The sequence below is a fragment of the Nelumbo nucifera genome, chromosome 1 (assembly GCF_055504915.1).
Source record: "Nelumbo nucifera cultivar China Antique chromosome 1, China Antique-T2T, whole genome shotgun sequence".
NCBI classification, from domain to species: Eukaryota; Viridiplantae; Streptophyta; class Magnoliopsida; order Proteales; family Nelumbonaceae; genus Nelumbo; species Nelumbo nucifera.
Genome location: NC_142649.1, coordinates 113778176 through 113801162, shown reverse-complemented (window position 1 = coordinate 113801162; position 22987 = coordinate 113778176). Strand labels below are relative to the sequence as shown.

General features: G+C 43.5%; 1 protein-coding gene across 2 annotated transcripts; it reads left to right on the top strand.

Annotated features, from left to right (window-relative positions):
• Nucleotides 1-8914: 8914 nt before the first annotated feature.
• LOC104588175 (zinc finger protein GAI-ASSOCIATED FACTOR 1-like) lies at nt 8915-12394 on the top strand. Of its 2 annotated transcripts, XM_010246012.3 has the most exons (5): nt 8915-9149; nt 9245-9836; nt 9928-10324; nt 10421-10599; nt 11267-12394. In XM_010246012.3, the coding sequence occupies exons 2-5, from the start codon at nt 9698-9700 to the stop codon at nt 12085-12087; spliced, it is 1536 nt and encodes a 511-aa protein (XP_010244314.1). In that variant the 5' UTR covers nt 8915-9149; nt 9245-9697; the 3' UTR covers nt 12088-12394. The 2 variants fall into 2 exon arrangements, with proteins under 2 accessions (XP_010244314.1, XP_010244313.1); XM_010246011.3 differs by having other exon boundaries at nt 8940-9836.
• Nucleotides 12395-22987: the final 10593 nt, after the last annotated feature.

Sequence of the window (22987 nt, the reverse complement as noted above, 5' to 3'; positions counted from 1 at the left end):
TGATTGTCACTTTATTCGTCATCATGTGCTCGAGGATACTGTTCGCCTTATTCCTGTCCCTTCCCAGGATCAGTCTGCAGATATATTTACCAAAGCTCATTCTCCCCTTCGCTTCCGTGCTCTCGTTGGCAAACTCCAGATGACTGATACATTACCATCTTGAGTTTGAGGGGGGATGTTAGCGTATTCTCTATATCTCCTTACTTCTAGGAGATAATTAGTTGTACATATCCTAGCTTCTTATCTCTTTTTTATTTCCTTCTTGTATTCTCTTTAGGTCACCGACCTTGTCTCCCTATTGTATCCCAATTATAATTAGCTCTACTATAAATAGAGCTATAGCCTGTTGAATTTGGACATAAGAGAAATTATTATCTTCTCCATCCATCGTTCTTGTTCTCATATCACTTGAGCTGAGGTTCAATTGGAATTGTAGTAGTCGACGGAAAGCAATATAAACCATCTCTATTGGCCCCTCGTAGAAGAACTGTCCCCGTATAATCCTTCACAAAACAACAATCACAATGAAATTCAAAATGCCCATCATTATCTCTTGTTAAACTACTAACAAATAACAAATATCTTTTAAACTGAAAGCAAACTGATTGAAGTGAAGATAGGAATTGCCAATGTGAAGAATGCACAAATCTTGCCCATTACCAACTTTAGCTTGATCAAAACCCATGTATTTTGATCGATTCTATAAATTGTCAATTTCTGGAGTCATATGATGAGTAGCACCCGAATCCAAACACCAAGTTGGATAAAACATTGAATTCCCATTATGGTGACTGAATTGATACTAAGGAGTTTGCAACCCTCCATAAAATGTTGAAGGATCATTAGCTGAATTATCATTCTAAAAACCAAAAGCATACCTGTGAAGGGATGAGAGATTCATCCTATGGACGCCCAAAGATTGCGGAATAAGGGGCGAATTTCAAAAATTTTTTCTCTCCCTTCAACTGGGAATCGTATTCCCTATTTAGAAAATCATATTTTCAAGGATCAATCTTGAACCATAAACTGAACCAGATCTGAACCAAAAAGGAGTGGGAAGGATTATACCTGATACGGAGAAGTAATATCTCCCAACGAAGGTGTTCACGCCCAAGGAAGGATCCAAAGACTGCTCCCACTGAAGATGGCACAGTGCAGGTGGAGCAGAATCAGCAATGTTCTTCTCCAAGAACTCTGTCCTTCGCAAGAATCAGCAAGATGGTACATGAGCACAGCTTCCTTTCAATCCTTTCTCAAAGGACTGATGTCAAGATCCAATCTTGACTTCTCCCACAAGTGGAGATCGAACTGGCAAACAGGGCGGCAAGAATAGGGAGGCGACAAGAAAGTATTTGCAGGGAGCAGAATTCTCTCTTCTTGATTTCAGCACTAAAGAAAACCTGATGATCTGTGTGTATGTTTTTAGGCTGCCGCCCCCTTCTTCTTTTATAATCTTAAAGGGATCAGCTCCTAATCAGATTAGGAGTTGCTAATCCAAATCATATTTGGGTTAGAAGTCCCTTTAAGTGATAAGGGATAATCCTTATCTTATCTGGAGATCAGATCAGTCATCTCCTAATCTGATTAGGAGGTTTCCAGATCTAAATCTTATTTAGATCTTGGACTCTCTAAGTGGATAGGGTCTAAGCCCAATCCTATTAGCTTATCCACTTCAGATTTCGCCCCTTTATTAACTAAATAAACAGCCCAGTTGGAAATGGGCTTTAGGCCCATTAAGCTTATGTGCTCACTTAACCCTCTTAACTACTGCCCAATTGGGCTTCCTTGTATGGCGTGCGACCCAAGCATTGATCTACACATCAGCCACATGGGTTCGGCCCAGCCTTTGTTACAAGGCCTGGCCGAATACACTGTTAAAGACAATGCACCCCCTGAAACCCATCAAATGGGCTCTACGGGCCCAACACTTACCCTAAGAGGTCCTTGGGCCAAGCCACCTTGTAACACCCAGGGACTGTGGGCAGATGCAAGATTAGCCCATCAGGTATTATCCTCAATGGTCTTACACTTAACCTCTCAGCCCATAATGATCATACACTGCCCGACAAGAGAGGACCTCTCCCTCGACTGCAAGGAACAGTGTTGCACTCTCCAATCATATGGATCCCGGGAATTAAAACCTTCTTGCAAACAATTTAGAAACCATATATATATACTTTTATATCTTATATAAAATATGTTTTGCAAAACAAATCTCAATGGTTGAAATCGGCTGCCGGCAGTCTTGGTTTCCATCAGTGAGAGTGCATCCCCGATCATTACCTTTGTCCGACAAAGGGGCTGATCCTGTCACTATGATCACCCACTCAGATGAATTCTCGGACTGTCCCAACATACCCAGGTTTTGACCCCCGCTAAGGATCTCACTGATTGGTACATCAAAGATAGCCCAATCCGGCACCTAGTGCAGTATCATAATCGAGTCTAGGGGTCGGGTGTAACTTTCCAGTTTTGCCTATCAATCTCCAAGGTCCAGGGCAATACTGGAAATCTGGTCCAGTTCAAAGATTCAATTAATCCTACACTGTATGTGCCTAGGGTCTCACCCTGGCAGCTGAGACAAGCCACCCCAACCGACTTGGTGGCACTAAAGTGTCAGCCTTGTCAGGATAGGTCTCCCCAGACCGACCCACTGGCTGTGAACATTCTAAACTAACACGAGTCTCATTAAGTGTCCAGTTTAAGGGTATTACACAGAAACATACCAAGGGAACATGAATCAAATATGTATCTTTATTCATTTACAATAAAATCATAAAGTACATCATTCTGATTGAAGCTAAGGGTATACAAAACTGTCTAACAACCTGGCTTTTCAGCATTGCAGTGCGCCATGACCATTTTTATTGCAGATTTGACACATAATACTGGAATTCTTATTACCACGACCTCCACCAGAAAACTGAATTGGAAACTGTTGTTGTTAATTATTTTGATTATACTGCTAATGATTAAAATGGAAGGGTCCTCGACCCCTTCCCTTACAATGGCCACTATTGAAATTAGAAAACTGATGAAATTGTTGATTGGGTTTTCCTTGTTGTGAAAAATTCTTATTTTTTGTTCCAGCAAAATTAGCATTAACAGATCCATCATTCAGGGAACGTGATTGTTCCTCAAGCCAATTTTCATGGTTGAGTAATGATCCCATAATGTATTGAATACCAAGATTATTAGCATCAGGATGATTTGTAAGAGCAGTAACAACTGATTCATATTCACTACCAAGACTAGCAAGAATGAAAAGAACGAGAGTAGATTTGGTTACCGGTTCAGAGACGGTTGAGAGACTGTTTGCGATTGATTTCGCCCCCTGAATGTAAGCAGAGATAGATAGAGATCCCTTTTTAAAACTCTGAAGTTGTCTTCTTAACTAGAGAACTCTTGACCTAGAATAGGTTGAGTAGCTCTTTGCAAGTGTACCCCAAACTTCTGCTGAAATGGAGATGCCGACTACTTGTGCCATGATGCCTTCAGTAAGAGATGAAATCAACCAGCTTAGGACAAGCTAATCCAGATCACACCATCGTTCGAATTCTGGATTCGGGATGGTTCTGGTACCATTTGGATTTTCGATCTCTAGGGGGAGGTTTCTTCTTACCTTTTACCATCTCCATTAAATGATGATGTCTGAGAATGGGAAGGAACTATGCTCACCAGAGTAGATAGTTATCACTCACTAGTTTGATTGGGAGATAATGGAGAACATTCTGAACTGAGGGGACTGAAGAACTTCCATTTGGTGTGACCCCAATGCTACCCATATTGGAGGCGGCGTTGCTTGCTTCTAGATCGGTGGCCATTGGCTGTGATACCAAGTTGAAACAAAGAAATAAAAATAAATAGAGCAGAAAATAATTGAGGAAAGCATTATAGGATTCAATAAGTTTCGACTGATCCTAGGTATTTGTTTATAATGATAGAAATAGAAGTTGATGATCACAACTGTGAGAGTACAAGAACCAATTAGTAGGATAAGATAGAACTCTAGGTAGAGTGATTATCCTAAACACTTATCCTGGTATGATTAAATTACAATGAGATTATCTTTATCTCTGCATTATCCTAATCCTGATCTACAACTGTTAACAGACTAAAGACTAAAGGGAATGGGAGCTCTCAGGTAACCAACTGGTTGCAAAAGGACTAAAGCGAAACTTGCTTGTTTCAGGTTCATTTCCAGATGGGTACGTAGTTGACGTTCATGGTTGAAAAGGGATGTCTAGCAAGTTGAGGCCTCACGGATTGCACAGAAAAGCATCCCCTCAGAGCACTTCCCAGGCAGAAGCTAGCGAAATACTTTGATATATTTAAGAGCAGAAACTAAAAGCACTTTTTCCTATTTGACCTTTTTCTTTTTTCTACTTGGTGGAATTTAAAGGCACCATAGCCTTGCAATATTGCTTCTAGGAAAGGTTGTGCTGCGCGTGGTCTCAAAGAGCTTCACCGACTGTGTTTACACAAACCCAACTTTTCTGATTAACCATGGTCCTATTCGAGGGGTTTGAAGGAATTCGTGTAGCAGATTCTTGCATCCTAAACTCATCTGGACACGATTCTCTTTTACTAATTAAGTCGCCAGCTGATTGCTCTGGTACTCTTTTCACTTTTCAACCTTTGCATCGAGTGGGATTCCAGGGTGGAAGTGTGCAACTTTCGAATTGACTCCATTAATTTTCTAATTTATAGGCCTTCTGGGTGCAATTTCTTTTGTTTGTTTAGAATTTACTTCTCTCTGGACTTCAACATATCTCGCTTTCACCAAACAGTGCTGTTCTGAGTTACCTTTGTCCCTTTCAATTATATTTGTAAGAATGGATGACACTCGATCGCTTTTCCTCTCAATGAAATGGTTGAAGAGATGGAAACTTGTCGAAAGTCTCTGTCTCTCTCTCCCCCTTTTGAAAAGTTTGAGAAGAAATCACTCGAATGAATAAGTATTCATTGACTCATACTTTCATAAGCTAAGCACAAGACCCCACAGCATGATAGTGAGAGTGACGAAAAAATAAGAGAAGAGGTGAAAGAAAGGTAAGAAGTACAGACGCAGAAGAACTTATGGTGCTCATGATAGGTGAGAAAGAGAAAAAAGCTACAAATATATATATACATAATATGTTAAAGTAGTATTTGTAACAAGGAATTTAGTTTCGAGGTAGACGTTTGTAAACGCATCCCGAATCTCCCATTCGGACTGGTTATTAGGAAAAGGCCAAAGAAAAAGATAATCGATTCCCTGGTGAAATCAGTGACGATGGGTGATTTTCTTTGCTCGATCGTTTTCTCTTTCTTTTCGACACTGTCTTGTCATCGTAGTTGTGTGGTTTGTTGCCTTCTCTCACTTCTGCTTCTCACTGCGCTCCTCCACAGACCAGAGCCGGATGTAAATAGAGTTTGTAGTTCTGCCATTTGAAATCTTGCCAAAAGATAAAATTGCCCAGTTCAAGGTTTCATGACAGAATCCATCAAACAGATCCATGGAAGGAATTGAAGTCTTCTACTACGATGCATGAATCTTTCCACGTGGCAAGTTTGTTGGGTCCCAATAATTTTCTAATGCCCACTACTTGCGACATAATCCAAAATAAGTCCATCCATGAAGAAATCAATCATTAAGGTGGCGTTTGGCAATTTTTTTGGTGTCGCCTTAGGGCTTTCAACGAGTTTGGAAGAACCAAAATTAGTCTTTTAACCTTGGGTAACAGAAACAAATCATTGTCTTCTACCTTTAGATCTTAAGTACATTATTGTCTAATTATTTATTTGTTTTCAGTTATTGTTTCTCTTTATCATATTTTATTTTTTTTTTCTCTTTTTCAAGATAACCAATTTAGTATCAAGGTAGAAGACAATGAATAATGTCTTCTTTTGAAAGGTAGTTTTGACATTTTCAACAGATAACTAACGGTTGATTGATTAACAGCAAGGACCAACTTGATACTTTCTAAACTTTAAATACTATAATAACACGTTTGAAAGTTTAGGCACCAACTTGATACTATCCCCAAAGTTCAAGATACTAAAGTTGAATTTTCTTAAAAGCCCAAATCGCCAAATTTCGGAGAATTTGAATAAAGCTTTTGGGTCTTTCTGTGCGATAAATAAATTTTAGATATTATTAAACCATACCCAAATTTAAAAATTTTGAAGTTTTGGTGAAGATGATAATATAAGTTGACATTGAACCAGACAAACTCCAAAGAGGAGATTTGTGGCAGTACATGCATAAACGAAGACTAATTAATTACTAAACAAATATGGAACTACTTGAGAGTTGAGAGCGCTTCCCTATTTTTAATTTTTTTATATATAGTAAGTAGAAACCAGAAATAAAAATAAATAAATAATGAAATTAAGGGACAAGGTCTTCTATACATTTATTATTTATATATAAACAAAGGGTCAATGAAAGTAATGATGGAGTGTGCAAGAAAAACATGCCGGCCTTTTGGTTGTACTCAGCCTCTTAATTTCTTATATTTATTACTTTATTATCCCAAGTCCCAACTTGTTTATTATATTTCAGATTTATCATCACCGCCCAGAAAAAGAAATTTTATATTTACCTTGAGTTTGAGACCGTTTTACTTGAATTGAAATTTGAAGCACGGGACTGATTTCAGATTTCCTACTCGGTACCTGTGTAGGAATTTTCTTTGAAGTTAGAACACCACAACCACCCTTCAAAGTTGTGGTGGTTTAGGTCAGAACTCTGAACGGAGTTTAAAGCAATTCCATTCTTTTAACAGACTTTTAAGAGTTTAGGTCCTCGTGAAACCTGAGAACCTTCGTAGCTAAGGTCTCTAGTCTCTACAACTCCACTGAGAGTTCTTAAAGACAATTTTGCAGAATTTATATTGAAATTTGACAATTTTATTACAATTTTTTTGTTTCTTTTTCTTATTTTTTATCAAACCAAATATACTCTTGATTGGCTATCCCCCAATCCAAATGCAAGTGGGATTCGATCTTAAGTCTCCACTACGATCAGAAGGAAATCTTATTGGCATGGGCCTCCGGTGACAAAATGTACTTTTTCTTTCCTAATAGGACCCAAGTTTGCAATTGGGTGTCAATACTGATAAATCCAAACAAAGCATTGTGGGACTGCAAATGAATTGGATTGAATTGGATATACTTGGATCTTAAATTGAATGTTACTCGTCAAATTTAAATCAAAATATTATATAATATTAACAAACTGAGCCGCACTTGTGACCAAAAAGGCTAAGAACAGATCAAAAGGAACACGAATTGAAGTAGTAAGAAATGGCTGGAACAAACAAACAGATGTTCCTATAAAAAATGATTCAAATGTTCATAATTTAAGAACTGACATGGCAGAAACAGCTTATGTCTTGAATCTATGACTAATGACTTGAACAAATAAAATAAGAATTGCAATGACTAATGACTTAAAAATAACGTCTTGAATCTATGACTTAATGCAATCATCATCATCATCATTTATGTCTTATCTTAACTAACGGATCGGTTACGAGAATCTTGTTTCACCAATCCAATCCGTTGTATTTAAAATTATATCTAAAGTTCAATAAATATACAATATTCAAACTAATTCTACTAATTGATAGAAATTGAAACAAACAAATCCAATCCATTTATATGCAGCCCATAATCACCACTGTTGAGTGATGAGATCACTTTGCACTTTTGGATCAGCATCTCAACAGCACACGATCATGCATCATCAGTTTTTCGTTCAAACTCCTTCCGGGCTCCAGCACGAAAATTTGTATCTTCTGTCAGCCCATTTGAGGATGTGGGCCTGAACGTTGCCACCCACCGAATGCTGTACGGTTTCCGGACGAACCGGGCCAATCATGATGTGCCACATTAGACTGATGCGTGACACTCGTGTAATGAGCTGACGTGGCGTGTCTTGATGACGGCCCAGCATTACGCGTACAACTGTAGAGGATCGAAACTCGTCCAAAAACGAGAAATCTCGTGTCATGATTCTTTTAAATGAAAAGTCAGAACTACCCTCCTCTACACCTCTACCTCGCTTTGCGCACCCTGCTGCTTGCTATAAACAATGAAAAAGACGAACGCCTTTGTGTACATGTCGATATCGGTACCGTACGTAGCGGTAGGCAGGCTCCGTAAAAAACAAAAGTGCCTTTACCTTTTCTTTTCGTCTCTCCTTTCTTTTCTTCTCGGAAAATATAAAAATATAAAAAAACAAACAAATCTTTCCACTTATGTATCGGTACTTAAAACTCGACGATACCAAACTAAAACGGCCCCAATCACAACATAGAAATCATTAGTATCGTAGCCCGTCTAGCGTTTACAAAATATCCAAAACGTGCTCCAAAGCGCAAGAGCAAGACAGCTCCCCATCTTTTTGGTTTCCAGGGTTATTTTCGGAAATTTACTGGCTTCATTTATCTACGTTACCAACTTAACCCAAATGATATGATCTGTCTGATATAGTGATATCTCTTTCAGCTCACAGGGGAGCCACGGCAAGTTCTGACAAAATAATTAACTTCTTGGATTATTACCTCAGTGGCATTATTGTCATTTCAATTGAATCATAATTTCGCATGTGGCGGTAAAAAAGAAAAGAAGATGAGGAACATATATTCACTTTTTAAGTTTCACTTTAAACAAACCACACTTTAATTGTTAAGTCTACTACACGACAACGAGTAGGGGGCCCCACTTATTACTAAACAGTCCTATCTCTTCCGACAGATGTTTGAAAGCCCAGACCCCAACTTTATGCGACACGTGGAGGGAAAAAGATTAAACCAGCTCACACATGGGAAGAAAACTTGGATACTGTACTGGCTTTTCTTTAACCATGGTTAATGCCGTAGTTCGGTCTAACTTTAACCACAGTTTACTTAGCGCCGCTTTATTTATTTATTTATTTATTTTCTTCCTTCAAAAGGGAAGAGAAAGACGAGAGAGAGAGAGAGAGAGACGATTCATAACATAACGCTGCTCAGTGCTCCTCCGCCCCGCAACCCGCAGCGAGTGTCTGTACTCCATGTCCGGCAATCACACCGACGCAACCGAATTGGTCTTGTTACGTAGATTGGTTCCCCGGAATATCGGATTATTCGTTGAAGTGTTTCGCTTTCTCGTACGCCGTGGTAAAACGGCTAGATTTCTGCTATGAAAAATGTTAGAACCTGATAAAGTTTCACAAGTATTTTACCTTCTTGTTTGGTGATTTGGTTGTTTTCAGGATATATATTTTTCTATGGTAGGCATAGGATTCCGACAGGTCTGACTCGATATCTGTGGCTGGAATCTGGATCAGATTACTGTGGCCGGAGACAAGTGGTGCTAGTTTTCGATGTCCGTTATTTTGGGTTTAAGTGGGACCTTATTAGCTTCTTCTGCTCTGCTTCTTGTATTTCCCCGGTAAGTATTTCGAGTTTAACGGCGATTTGAATGGTCGTTGAAGCTCTGGTTTATGTTAGATTACTTGCCGGAGACATATCGGAATTGGTAGGTGGAGATATCAGAGTTTCTAACCGGTAGATAAGACTTAAGAGCTGAAAAGAAACCTTAGGAGGATAGGTTACGTATTGAAGTTCCTTTTCTATTCTTCCGCTTGAAGAAAAAAACGAAAAAACATCGAATTCCAGATTCTGCCGTAGCCTGTTTTTCTAAGAATTCTAGAATTTTGACAAACATGCCTGTGGAGTTGGAGAATACGTCCGCCGTTACTGTTTCTACAGCTTCAGCAGAAGCTAGTGCGTCTTCGTCTGGCAACCAAGCAGCTCCGCCGTCGACGACAATAAAGAAAAAGCGCAATCTTCCTGGAACTCCGGGTAAGATTAAAGATAAACATCTAATTAATATAAAAAATTGCATCCCTTTGCCATGTTTCTTTCTTCATTCTATTTTTTATTTGGCTTCCAGATCCAGAAGCGGAGGTGATCGCTCTGTCGCCAAAAACCCTAATGGCAACGAATAGATTCGTGTGCGAGATCTGCAATAAGGGGTTCCAACGAGATCAAAATTTGCAACTTCACCGCCGAGGACACAATCTTCCTTGGAAGCTCAGGCAGCGATCGAGCAAGGAAGTTCGTAAGCGAGTGTATGTCTGTCCCGAGACTTCATGTGTTCATCACGATCCGTCAAGAGCTTTGGGCGATCTTACGGGAATAAAGAAGCATTTCTGTAGGAAGCATGGAGAGAAAAAATGGAAATGCGACAAGTGTTCGAAGAAATACGCCGTCCAGTCCGATTGGAAGGCGCATTCGAAGACATGCGGAACCAGAGAATACAGATGCGATTGCGGAACTTTGTTTTCTAGGTTTCTTTTCTCTTCCTTAATTCATCTCTTTACAACTTCCGGCTTTGATGGTGGTGCTGACGCTGTTCCTGTTTATTTATTCGTTTGTTATTGAAGGCGAGATAGCTTTATCACTCACAGGGCTTTCTGCGATGCGTTGGCGGAGGAGAGCGCGAGAGCTCAGACGGTTCCCAATTCGAATTCGGAAGAGGATCCTAAACTTCCGATCGTCACTACTACGCCTCCTCCTGCTTCATCTGCTGTAGTTTCTATGGCTTTGCCAATTCAAAATCCAGGTAAAAGAACGGTCAAGAACGGGAAGTTATGTGACTTCCAGTCTTCTTACTTAGTTTTTGTCGGATCTGATTTGTTTGTTTTAGGGGGAAAAATAAGGAAAAAGAAACTCCTATCCTGTGCCTTGGATTTTTTTTATATATTTTGTCTTGTATTGATCTTGTTTTCCTTGGGAGATAGTGTTGTATGTTTTCATAGGAGATCGTGTTGTATGTTTTCATAGGAGATCTGAAGATTAGATGAGAGCAATTAATCAAATAAAACAAAAGAAAGAGAAGATTGGAACAAGCAACTTAGTATTGAGATTTACCAAAAAAATAAAGATTATTATTCGAGATTATAAGAGAGTGGGTATGGGCTTTCTGGTAAAGCTCTCAGAAAACTTTCCGGAGGATTTCGTGTTCCGGACGGTTGATTCAATCTCTGCAATCGATAAAGAAACTCAAAGAAAGCAGAAGAAATGAGGATTTGAAGGAAAGGAAGCCATGATTGGCTCTCTTTTTAATTCGACCATTTCTTAAATAAAGAGAAAAGTAAAAGAAAGATAAAATTTTTGATCGGTTATTGATCAAAAGTTGAAAACAAAAAGCTTTGCTTTCTATCTCTCTTTCTTCCTCCCTCTATTGGACAAGCCGTAACTCAATTACCTTCTCGTGTATTTTGTTTCAGAGTTGCCGGAAAATTCGACCGGTATTTTAAACCATTCGTCACCGGCAACCTGCTTAAACGGAAACAGTAGCACCTCAAGCAGTAACGGCAGTAGCAGCAGTAGCGTATTTGCAAGCCTATTCGTTTCCACGGCTGCCCCAGGAAACTTGCAGCCGCAAACGTCAACCTTTTCAGAATTAATTTGTGCCATGGCACGCTCGGAGCGTTCGACCTCCCTCTCGTCGGCGTCTGCTCTAGAGCCCACGTCGCTCTGTCTTTCATCCAACAACGGCTCCTCACTCTTTGCTCAAACCGGGGCAGAGCGTCGGCAATATGCTCCACCTCCGCAACCGGCAATGTCCGCCACCGCGCTGCTGCAGAAAGCAGCACAGATGGGTGCTACCGCCAGTAATGCGTCATTGCTACGTGGGTTGGGTATAACCGTATCGTCTTCGTCCGGACAGCAAGAGAACTTGCGTTGGGATCAAAGAATGGAGGGAGAGGCGGCACCATTGGCTGCTGGTCTTGGTCTTGGACTACCTAGCGAAGGATCAAACGGGTTGACGGAATTGATGATGGGCCAGTCATCGATGTTTGGGCCGAAGCCTACTACGCTCGATCTTCTTGGGCTTGGTATGGGTGGTGGCGGTAGTCCAACGGGTAGGCTCTCGACTCTGATCACGTCGATTGGTGATGGGCTTGATGTGGCAGCTGCGGCCGCGTCATTCGGAGGTGGTGGGAATTCGTCGGGGGAAACATGGGAAGAAGCATCAGAAAGGAAGACGAATAGCCCCCCGACTGAAAAGCCACCGAATGTACGAGGGAGAGATATCCTTTTTTAGACATTTATTTATGTCTTTTTCTGAGGTTTTCTTCTCTCTCCAATCGAGACAAAATGGAGTAGAGTAGATATCGGGAGAAGATTTTTTTTTTTAATTTTCTTTTTTTGTTTCTCTTGAATCATCAAATTTAATTTAATTTTGTGGGGTAGTGAAATTTGATAGGATAGGGGATTAGGATGAGAGGAAGGTGTACAGGGAGGGAGTAGGGACTGCTGATAGGATGTCAGCTGTGTAATGGATGATGCTACAATGTTAGCATTTAGCTTTTAGCTTTTTGATATTTGAAGGTCTATTTGGCTTCTTTAAACTGAATTTAATTCTGGAATGGCAAGAAGTTCGGCGACTAAACTCAGGTATTCAACTGCGAAGCTGCGACCACCGTCTCTGGAGGGAGGGAGGGATAGGGAACCAGAAGAGTTCCTCTTGTTGAATGTCGCCAGACCTCAAAACTTTCACTCCAGAAGTCCATTACACAATGATCAATCAGCATGTCACCACTGGTTTTTCCTTCTTTAGAAGGACCGGGATTCGTGTCATATCCAACAAAACCGGATCAAAGCGGCTGTTGAACCAAGTTCAATCGGAACTGGATCCCTTCCGTTCCTAATGCCCCGCTTTTGATACCTGTTAAGTGTGTTTACGTGGATAAATTGTATTTTTAGGTAAAACTTGTCCGGTATGCTTCCTTCTCATGTCCATGCATAAATTTATATTTTGACCGAGGGTGATGTTTATTCGGGTAATTGATACACTCAAGGCCTCCTTTATTTTTATCCAGGTAGGTAACTTATATGGGAAAATGTTATCCATCCAAGTATAATTTATTCATGTTTTTCGGGTAAAAAGTATTAGTTGAATAATTGAACTAATTCTTAGAGGGATTTTTATTTTTTTTTTTTCTTCTAGGATGGATATTTTAGTCTTACACAATTTGGCCCGTTTCCCCTGAATAAGTAATTTATCCATTTAGGCTCAGTTTGGAAGGAGTGGAAATACAAATATATACAAAATAATATAAAATATAAGGTTTTATGCTCTACATATTTGTATTTGTACTCCTTCCAAATGCAACCGATTGGTTGGTAAGGTATCCTCTGATTGTAGTGGAGACTTCCCGTTGTATACTCCCTTCGAGCTAAAAAAAAAATCCACTTAGGCTGTGTTTGTTTGCTAAATGTCGAATCAGTGTAATATTATACTTTGGTCCAGTTTTATGGCTGTTTGGATGGAATGTATAATACCAACAAAGGTCGGTGTAAAATTCCTTTTCGAGAGATTTTTATAGTAATAATCGATGTGAAAAAAAATGCATCAAAAAATAATCGATGTAAAATCTCTTCGCTTTCCCATTGAAATAAAAGTACTCTCGCTCGTAAAATCTATCTCTTCTCCATCTCCTTCCTACTCCATCTCAATGCCATGACGGTGTCTCTTCGCTGGTGCCACTGCTGCTCCATCCAAAGCCATATCTATAAGGTGCCGATCAAACAAAATACCGCTTGCATATTGGTGGACTCTCAAGGTTCCGTTGCAAGGCCTCAGTTCAAGAGGATAATTGGAAGCCTTTTTTGGGGAAGGAATAAGGTTGTCTTCAAGGCCTTTTGCGGATTTTGAGTCGGGTGCTATTCCCCAGACACAGAGACTACTGGATTATGATTGGGGGTTTCGGTTTTGGGTTTTTTTTTAGGAAGATCTTACAAACCTTTTTCTCAACTCTACCATGTGAAAGAACGTCATCTAAATAAATAAAAAATAAAATATAAAAGATAGATGATTAGATATAGAAATTAGAATGTTGTTGAGCTGTGGCATCGACAAAGGTGGCTGATACTTGTCCCACACATTGACAATGGTGATCAAATTGATGGTTCAATCAGGGTTTGGCTTGGGTGTTATTGTATGACATCACGAAAAAGAAGCTGTTAGAACCTCAAATGTGGAGCTGAGATTGATGAGATGTGGAGGTAAGTGCTTGCATATGACTGATATTCTTTTTGGGCTGAAAAGGAATGATCGTCAAACCATCTCATCAATATCAACTAGAGGGGAGATGAGCACTTCACTTGCATCATTTCCTTATACCCAAAATGCAGGCACGACACTCACGATAGAACACGAGCAAATAGTAGTTCCCTCTATCACATAGGTTGCAAAGACGAGGCCTCTGAACCTTGTGCCATCTCGCCAACAACCTTCAAGCTTTGTACTAGGTGGTCTGCGAAAAGAGAAAAGAGGGGTGGAGATTTACACCAATGGATATTCTCCAAACATGAGCAAAAGGGCAATGCTACTTTTACATCGATTATCTAAACACATACGAGTAAAAATGGGTGTAAAAGCCGATTTGCACCAAGAGGTCTTGCCGTTCTTAAATTCCACCGGTATAGCTTTATATTTACACCACAAACAAACGCAACTGGTGGATAAAACTTTTTCAAATAAATTGTCAAAAAAAATACCTAGTGAAAATTTTTATTTAAATAGATCTCACAACACTTCACTAGTAAAAACAATGGGAATTTCATTAGAATAGACAAACGGTGATCTCAACTTACATGTCACTATTTACCCAAAAAAAACGAACAAGTCCTAAAAATAAACCACCTATTGGCTTTGGTCAAAATCTGATTGACATTAGTTTTTGAGGCAACTGGATTTCATGTAAACAATTGAACAAAAACTCTGCACGATACTGTAAAATCATGAAAATCCAGTCCCACATTGGGCAGATCTCCCACGTTAAATTAATAGGGAGAGATATTCCCTATGTATCGAATGAACCGTGAGATGTCACGTGAGCATAAAATTTCTTGTAAGAGATTCAGCCTCGTTTTTGAACTGGGATTGATGAGGAATCTCTTTCTTTTTTCCCCCCATTTGTGTTTAAATAAAAACAAAATTATGATATCAATAATGTCAACTGATTGAAACGATCGAACCATGAACGACCCTTTGTGGTTTGACATCCGGTCCGGTCCATAAAATTTTCTATCGGACAGTTGCTTTGGGAATTGGGTCCACCACACTCAAATCCATCTACTTTTGCCGACTGCACACGTGCCTCCTGCAATTGCTGCAGCAGCCAAGACCAAGAGTTGGATTTAATCATGAGTTGTCTTGAAAATTAGCACACTCGGAGGCAAGACAGATTTTTGTTGGGAATCGGAATATCCTGTGACCATCAATCACGAACCAACACTCTTCGAGCCTAGGGGTTGGCATTTTAGGTAGGTGGCGTAGGGGTGCAACTTCGAGTGGTTGAGCATTTGCTTTTGATTGGACCTCAGCCCACAACCCTAAAACCCAAGTTCAATTATAAAAGTCTCGGTCATGCATTAGTGGGTCAGCCTCCGGTGAGTTGCCGGTTTTCTGATGTGGCCAAATTGATGGTCAGGTTGCAGAGTATAACATTAGAATTCGGGGTCAAAGGGTGTGGAATTAGAACCGGAATGGCATTCCCTTTCTTTCCTTTTGAAATAAAATCCCATTACAGTTGATTCTAATTTTTATTTGGATATTTTATTAAACCAAATAGATTATGGGTCAATTCTGATTCCAACAGATTTTGATTCCAAATGTGATTCTGATTCCGACTATAAACCAAACAGACCCTGTCTCCCTCATATTAAGGCTCCTTTCCTAAATATGCAACCTGTAAAATCTAGGCCCAAATTAATGGTTGGGCATGTTCCTTTATCAGACGGGCCTACATATGAATTGACCCACAACTCCACCCCCATTAGAGAAACAAATGGTGTTTCTGAAATCGCTTTCTGCACAAAAATTTAAGAACCCAGAAACCAATGTGAAGATTTCTTTAAGTGCAAATACAGAAATCTTATGACGCCAAGCCCAATTTGAAAAAAATATGAATACACAATACAAATACATACAAATAATATAAAATACAAGGTTTTATACTCTACAAATATTCTTTCCAAACTGAGCCTTTATGTCAAACAAGTGATGTAATCACTGCAAAGTTGACATCTGAAAACTACTTGACACTATTATTAATATTATTATTTCTTTCAAGTATTACTATGAAGGAAATTACAAAACCAAAATCCTTCATATCCATCTTATCATCTAAACATACCTTTCATTTGCACAATGCATGCATGGAACATGGCCTTTACAAGTCAACTTAATTAATATTAACTGAAAACTAATGGTGAAAAAGAAAACATAGTTAATTAATTTCATAAATTTTTAATAAAAACAAAGTTGTTATGAACATACAGTTATACACGACCCGGGTCCGAGTCCAATCTCCTGTCTTGGCTGGTTTTCCTTAGGGTTTGTTTGGTTGTTGAGAAAGGATGGGATGGGAAGAGAAAATTTTATTATCTCAGTCCTATCGCCCTGTGTTTGGTTGCTAAGAACAAGGTTTCAATGGTCAGACTTCAAACCTTCGCCAGAGAACAAGGTTTTAGTGATTAGACTTTGAACCTTCATCGAATAACAAGGTTTCAATGGTCAATGATGGAGGTAGATTTGGCCCGACCCCTTGGCTGTGCGATACATGGAAGAAGACAAGATGACCTAGCAGGAACGTCAACTCGGCACGATGACTTAGGATGGCCATATCCCGAAGAGAGGTCCGAACTCCCGAGCTCCTCGAAGAGAGGCCCGAACTCCCGAGCTCCTCGAAGAGAGGCCCGAACTCCCGAGCTCCTCAAAGAGAGGCTCGAGTTCCCAAGCTCCCCAAAAAGAAACCCGAGCTCTCCCTAAAGGATTCCGAGGCTAACAACGAAGCCCGCAAGGGGCAAGGCCGGGGCCAGCCCACCTCGAGCCAGTTCGAATCATGTGCCAGCACTTCGGGACAGTAGGATCTGCTCATCCGAGCTCAAGACTTCACCTCGCGCACCACTCCGGCACCTCGGCTCCAGGTCGCGCGACTGTGAAACCATATCTGACATTCGTACTCTGAGGCAGCACGTCTGACTGATCTGGGTCTAACAGACGGCAATCACGCCGTAACAACCACTTGCCACCACCATCTCAGTCATGCCAAAGACGGCCCTGACAGAGAGGATAGTGGCGGTTATGCCCCCCCCCCCCCCCACAGAGGCGGCTATGCCTGACTTAGCGGAAATTTGGGAGTAAGTGCACCAGGTGGCTATAAGAGGCCTTCCTCCCCCAAGAGAAAGAGGTATGTGATATTTTGCGCTTTCTGGTCTCGAAATCCATTATTTCCCTTGCCTTCTCTAGAGCATTAATTTGAGCTTTGGAGTGTTCCAACCAGGTTCCTCCCCGGAAATCCCCAGCTTCTTCCTTGTTTCAGGCACCTTCAACTCCGTCAGAGGCGAGGTAACCGGCAGCTAGGTCCGACCGGATTGCACATTATCATTTGGCGCCGTCTGTGGGGAGACTTCAAAAAGCCTCCCCTAACCTCTAACTCTCTCTCTCTCTCTCAAAGAAACCTTAACTTCCATGGCTTCCTCCAGCAGCAACAGGCACAATGCCGACTTGAATGCTGTAGGGGAACACCCTCAGCCCGCCATTGTATGCATCGAACAGTTCACCGTCCCCCTCTCGACGGACAGAATCCCTAGCCACATTCCACCGAGCACGGTGGCACCTGTGAATGTTCCCCTTCCCCTCCCTATCGAGACAACCTTCGCCGAACCGACCGTTGTCCCTCTAGCGACCAGCCAAAACCAGCTTGATGACTTGATGCAGTGCGTGCGGACAATGCAAGCCCAAATGCAGTAGTTCCAGCAACATCAGCTCCATCAGCAGCAAGTACTGCACCACATTTCTCAATGTCACTACCAACAACAGTTCCCCCAACTGCCTCTAAACCAACCGCAGCTTCCACCTCGGCACCCCGCTGCCAAACCGGTCAAGCCCTCCCCTCAGGGCAGGCGCCTTCACCGAGGGGAAGCTTCCCAGCTTCAGAACCCCTCCAGGAGCCAGGCCTCATCCCCGAGCAGGAGGGAAAGACTATTACCCCCGCCTTGCAGCTCGCCGGCGGATCAGGAACCTCCTTGCCAATCAAGTCAGCACCTCGGCACTCTAAGTTTGAGCACCCGCTCGCAGAGAACCAATTCGGCGTCCTGGCCGCGGACTACCAACAGTCCAAGCCCATCGAGCTCGGCAACACCGAGGCTAGCAGCGCCAATACCAGGCCTTCCAAGCAGCAGCGGAGACGCCGGCGAAGTCACCGAACTACCACCCGCGTCCTGCCCGACCTCCGAGGTAAAGAAGAAGCAAGCTCGGACGAGGTAAAAGTTGCCCCTATTCTTTCAGTCCCTTCCCCCCTGTCATCAGAACTTCTTGCAGTTCCCATGCCCAAAGATTTCAAACTCCCTCCTCTAGACAAGTATGATGATGGGTCCTTCGACCCCAATGACCACGTCGATGCCTTCCAGTCCCAAATGCACCTGACAAGGGCCAGCGAGTCCTACATGTGTGTGGCCTTCACTACCACCTTCAGGGGAGTGGCCCGCACCTGGTATAGGAACCTGGCCCCCGGGTCGATAAGAAGTTGGACCCAATTCGTGCAACTCTTCACCGCGCACTTTGTTACCAGCAAGCGGTGCCCCCGAACCAAAGAGAGCCTCCTCGGAATAGTCCAGAGGGAAGGAGAGTCCATCCGGGGCTATGTCAAACGGTTCAATGACGCGTGCTTATAGATACCACGCCTAGACCCCGCGGTACAGTTTGCGGCAGCCAAGAGGGGTGTGACACACAAGGAGTTAAAGTGGCACATGGTAGTCAACCAGCCCGTGACCATAGCTGAATTCCTCAAGCTCGCGGGCAAATTCATAAGAACAGAGGAGGAGATCAACCAAAGGACTGAAAGCGAGATCGAAAAAAGGAGGAGGGAAGGCGAACCCTCCAACCCAGATGACAGGAGAAAGAAAGGCCCAGCTCGGGGGACGAAGCCAAGCCAGCTGTTCCGAGCTCCCTTAGGAGGTCGGACGGACTACACACCCTTAAACGCGAAGCGGGCTGAGATCTTAATGACGATCAAAGACGCCCCGTGTGTGAAGTAGCCACCTCGTCTAAAGGGAAACCCGAACGAGAGGATTAAAAACTTGTACTGCAGTTTCCATAGAGATCACGTTCATAGCACTGAACATTGTAATAATCTCCACGACGAGATAGAAGAACTTATCCATCGCAGGTACCTAAGAAGTTTTGTACAACATAATAATAATAACAATAACAGTAATAAGACAGGTCGGCAGGGAGAGCACAACAGAGATGCTCCCGAGTCCAGTAGCCGGCCAGTTGAACCGTGGAAGCAGCCCCCGGAGGAAAGACCAATTCGGGGAACAATCCACGTGATCGTTGGAGGATCGATCGTAGCAGGGTGCACCTTGGCAGCAGCTCGGGCATCAACCCAGGAGGCCGCCAGAGAAGAACAAAATCCCCCAAAGCGGCCTAGGACGGAAGACCCCATATTCTTCACCGACGACGACGCACGCAAGGTCCACTACCCCCAAGACGACGCACTTGTCGTAAAGGTGAAGATCAACAACTTTGAAGTCCGGCATGTACTCGTTGACTCCGGCAGTTCGGTAGACATCCTTTTTAAAGCGGCTTTCGACAAACTCAAGTTCCGAGAGAATGACTTGAAGCCCGCGACACCCCGTTGGTCGGCTTCAGCGAAGAAGAGGTTAGACCCCTGGGAAAGGTCACAGTACCCGTGGTAGTCGGCACGTGGCCTAACACGGTAAGACTCAGTCACGATTTCTTGGTAGTCGCGACCCCCTCCCCCTACAATGCCATAGTAGGTCGGCCAATCACCCACGCTTTAAAGGTCGTGGTGTCTACTTACTATTTAGCCATGAAGTTCCCAACGGACTTCGGCATCAGGGTAGTGCGGGGCGACCAGCTCGAGTCCCACAAGTGCTACGTCGCCGCCCTCAAGGGAAAGGCTAAGGTAACCGGCGACCTCGAACTAGAGCGACCGGTGGAACAGAACAAGGAGCAAGCTGCACCAACGGAGGAAACTGTTCCCATCCCTGTCTTGGCAGAAGACCCAGCCAGATCACTTCAGGTCGGTGCGTCCCTGGAAGAACCCTTGCGATCCGAACTGGTACGCTTCTTACTCAGTAACTTAGATGTCTTCGCTTGGTCCGCGACAGAAATGCCCAGCATAGACCCTAAGCTCATAACTTATAAGCTCAATACTAACCCTGTAGTTAGGCCCATTAGACAGAAGAAACGCAACTTAGCACCAGAACGCTGGAGGGCGGTCGATGAGGAGGTCGATAAGCTCCTCGCAACAGACTTCATAAGGGAAGTTCATTACCCAAGCTGGGTAGCCAACCCCGTCCTGGTAAAAATGGCGAACGGCAAGTGGCGCATGTGCGTTGACTACACCGCTAGTGGACGCGACCTCGGGACACGAGTTGCTAATCTTCCTGGATGCCTGCTCGGGCTACAACCAAATCAGGATGGACCCAGCCGACGAGAAAAAAACTGCCGTCATAACCGAGTTCAGCCTGTACTACTACAAGGTTATGCCCTTCGGACTGAAAAATGCTAGGGCAACCTTTCAAAGGCTTGTGAATAAGCTGTTTCAACCCTTAATTGGCACAAAGATAGAATGTTATGTAGACGACATGGTCGTCAAGACACAGTCGTCACATGAATTAATACAAGATCTGCATTCTGTCTTTCAAGCTCTGCGTCAATTTAACATGAAACTAAACCCAAATAAGTGTGTCTTCGGTGACACCTCGGGTAAGTTCCTAGGGTACATCGTCAACCGACGCGGTGTTGAGGCCAACTCGGACAAAATAAAGGCCATCCTAGATATGAGACCACCCCGAAAAGTGAAAGAGATTCAGAGGCTAAACGAAAGAATAGCCGCTCTGAGTCGTTTCATGTCTAAATCAGCAGACCGTTGCCTGCCCTTCTTCAAGGCAATAAAAGGCAAAGGGTTAGAGTGGAACCCGGAATGCCAGCTCGCATTTGACAAGCTCAAAAGATACCTCGCCAGTATCCCGGTATTGACCCGGCCCAAAGAGGGCGATGTTTTAGAACTGTACCTCTCAGCAAGCGACGAAGTGGTCAGTTCGGTACTGATAAAGGAAGCAGAACGGGTCCAACAACCCATCTACTATGTTAGTAAAATATTGCAGGGAGCAAAAACGAGATATCCAGAGATAGAAAAGCTAGCCTATGCGCTGGTCATTGCGGCCCGCAAACTCTGCCCGTATTTCCAAGCCCATACCAACATCGTCTTCACCGACAAACCCTTGAGGCAAGTATTACTCAAGCCCGAGGTCTCTAGTCGATTGACGAAGTGGGCCATCGTACTTAGTGAGTACGACCTCCAGTACAAGCCACGAACTGCTATCTAAGCCCAAGCCTTAGCGGATTTTGTTGCAGAATGCACGTTCAGCTCTGAGGTCCTTAGCCCGGTTGAGCACGAGGCTCCCAGTTCGGGTGAGCTCGGTGCTCCCGGGCCGGTTGAGTCCGAGCCCCGTAAGGTCGCACCCAGTTCGGTATCTCTCCTAGTTAGGCCGAGCGTGATCTAGGATGAAGAGCCATGAGTCCGAGTGGCACGAAACTGGAGTATGCGCTACGCTTCGAGTTCGCGGCATCCAACAATGAGGTGGAATACAAGGCGTTTATAGCCGGGCTAGCCCTGGTGCGAGAAGTAAAAGCAACACACATAGTTATCTGTAGCGATTCCCAGCTCGTGGTCAACCAAGTTACAGGCGAATACGAAGCCCGTGAGCCAGCTATGATCGCCTACCTAGCAAAGGTAAAAGAGACCCTGCTTAACTTCCAATCACACTTCATCAAGCAAATCCCAAGGTCAGAGAATGCTGAGGCCGATGCCCTGTCCCAGCTAGCTAGCACCAGTGATAACACCATGAGAACTGTGTACATAGAGGACTTACCCCGACCTAGCATTCTCGAGGAGGTCGCTCCTGTCGCCCAAGCAGAGCCGAGCTGGATCAATCCACTCGCGAGCTTCCTGCAACATGGAGCCCTCCCCGCAGACCGCAACGCCGCCAGAAGGGTAGAGCACCAGGCAGCTAAATATGTCATAATAGACGGACGGCTGTACCGGAGATCCTACACGCTCCCCTACCTGCGCTGCTTGCGGCCTCCCGAAGCTGAGCTTGTACTCCACAACATTCATGAAGGTCTGTGTGGCGGACACTTTGGGGGGCAGGGCCCTCGCTCAAGAGGCACTGCGACAAGGGTACTACTGGCCAACAATGAAAGCAGACGTCGTTGAGCTGGTCAGGAAATGCGATAAGTGCCAGAAGCACGCCAATATTCACCATCAGCCCGCTGCCGACCTCAAGTATCTCACCAGTCCATGGCCAGAAGCACGCACAGGGGGGCATCGATCTACTCGGACCATTCCCGCCAGCAACAGGTGGGAGAAAGTTCCTAGTGGTGGTGGTATATTACATCACGAAGTGGGTCGAAGCTGAACCTCTCGTAACCATCACAGCTCGAAACGTCCAGAACTTCTTCTGGAAGAACATAGTGTGCCGCCTCGGGCTACCTCGGATACTGATCTCCAATAATGGCAAGCAGTTCGAAGACATCAAATTCCAAGAATGGTGCTAGGACATGGGGATCTGGCAAAACTTCACGTCGGTCGCGCACCCACAAGCAAACGGTTAGGCAGAAGTCACGAATAGAGCTATTCTTCGTGGACTGAAGGCCAGGCTAAACCGAGCTAATGGGTTATGGGCAGACGAGCTCCCCAGAGAAAACCGCCACCGGAGAAACCCCCTTCAACCTCACCTATGGCACAGAGGCAGACATCCTAGCCGAAATTGAAATCCCCTCACTTCGGATGGAAGCATACAACGACGATGCCAATAACAATGAGCTACGTACCAACCTCGACCTGCTCGACGAGGTGAGGGACCTCGCATACATCAGGACCACAACATACCAGCAAAGG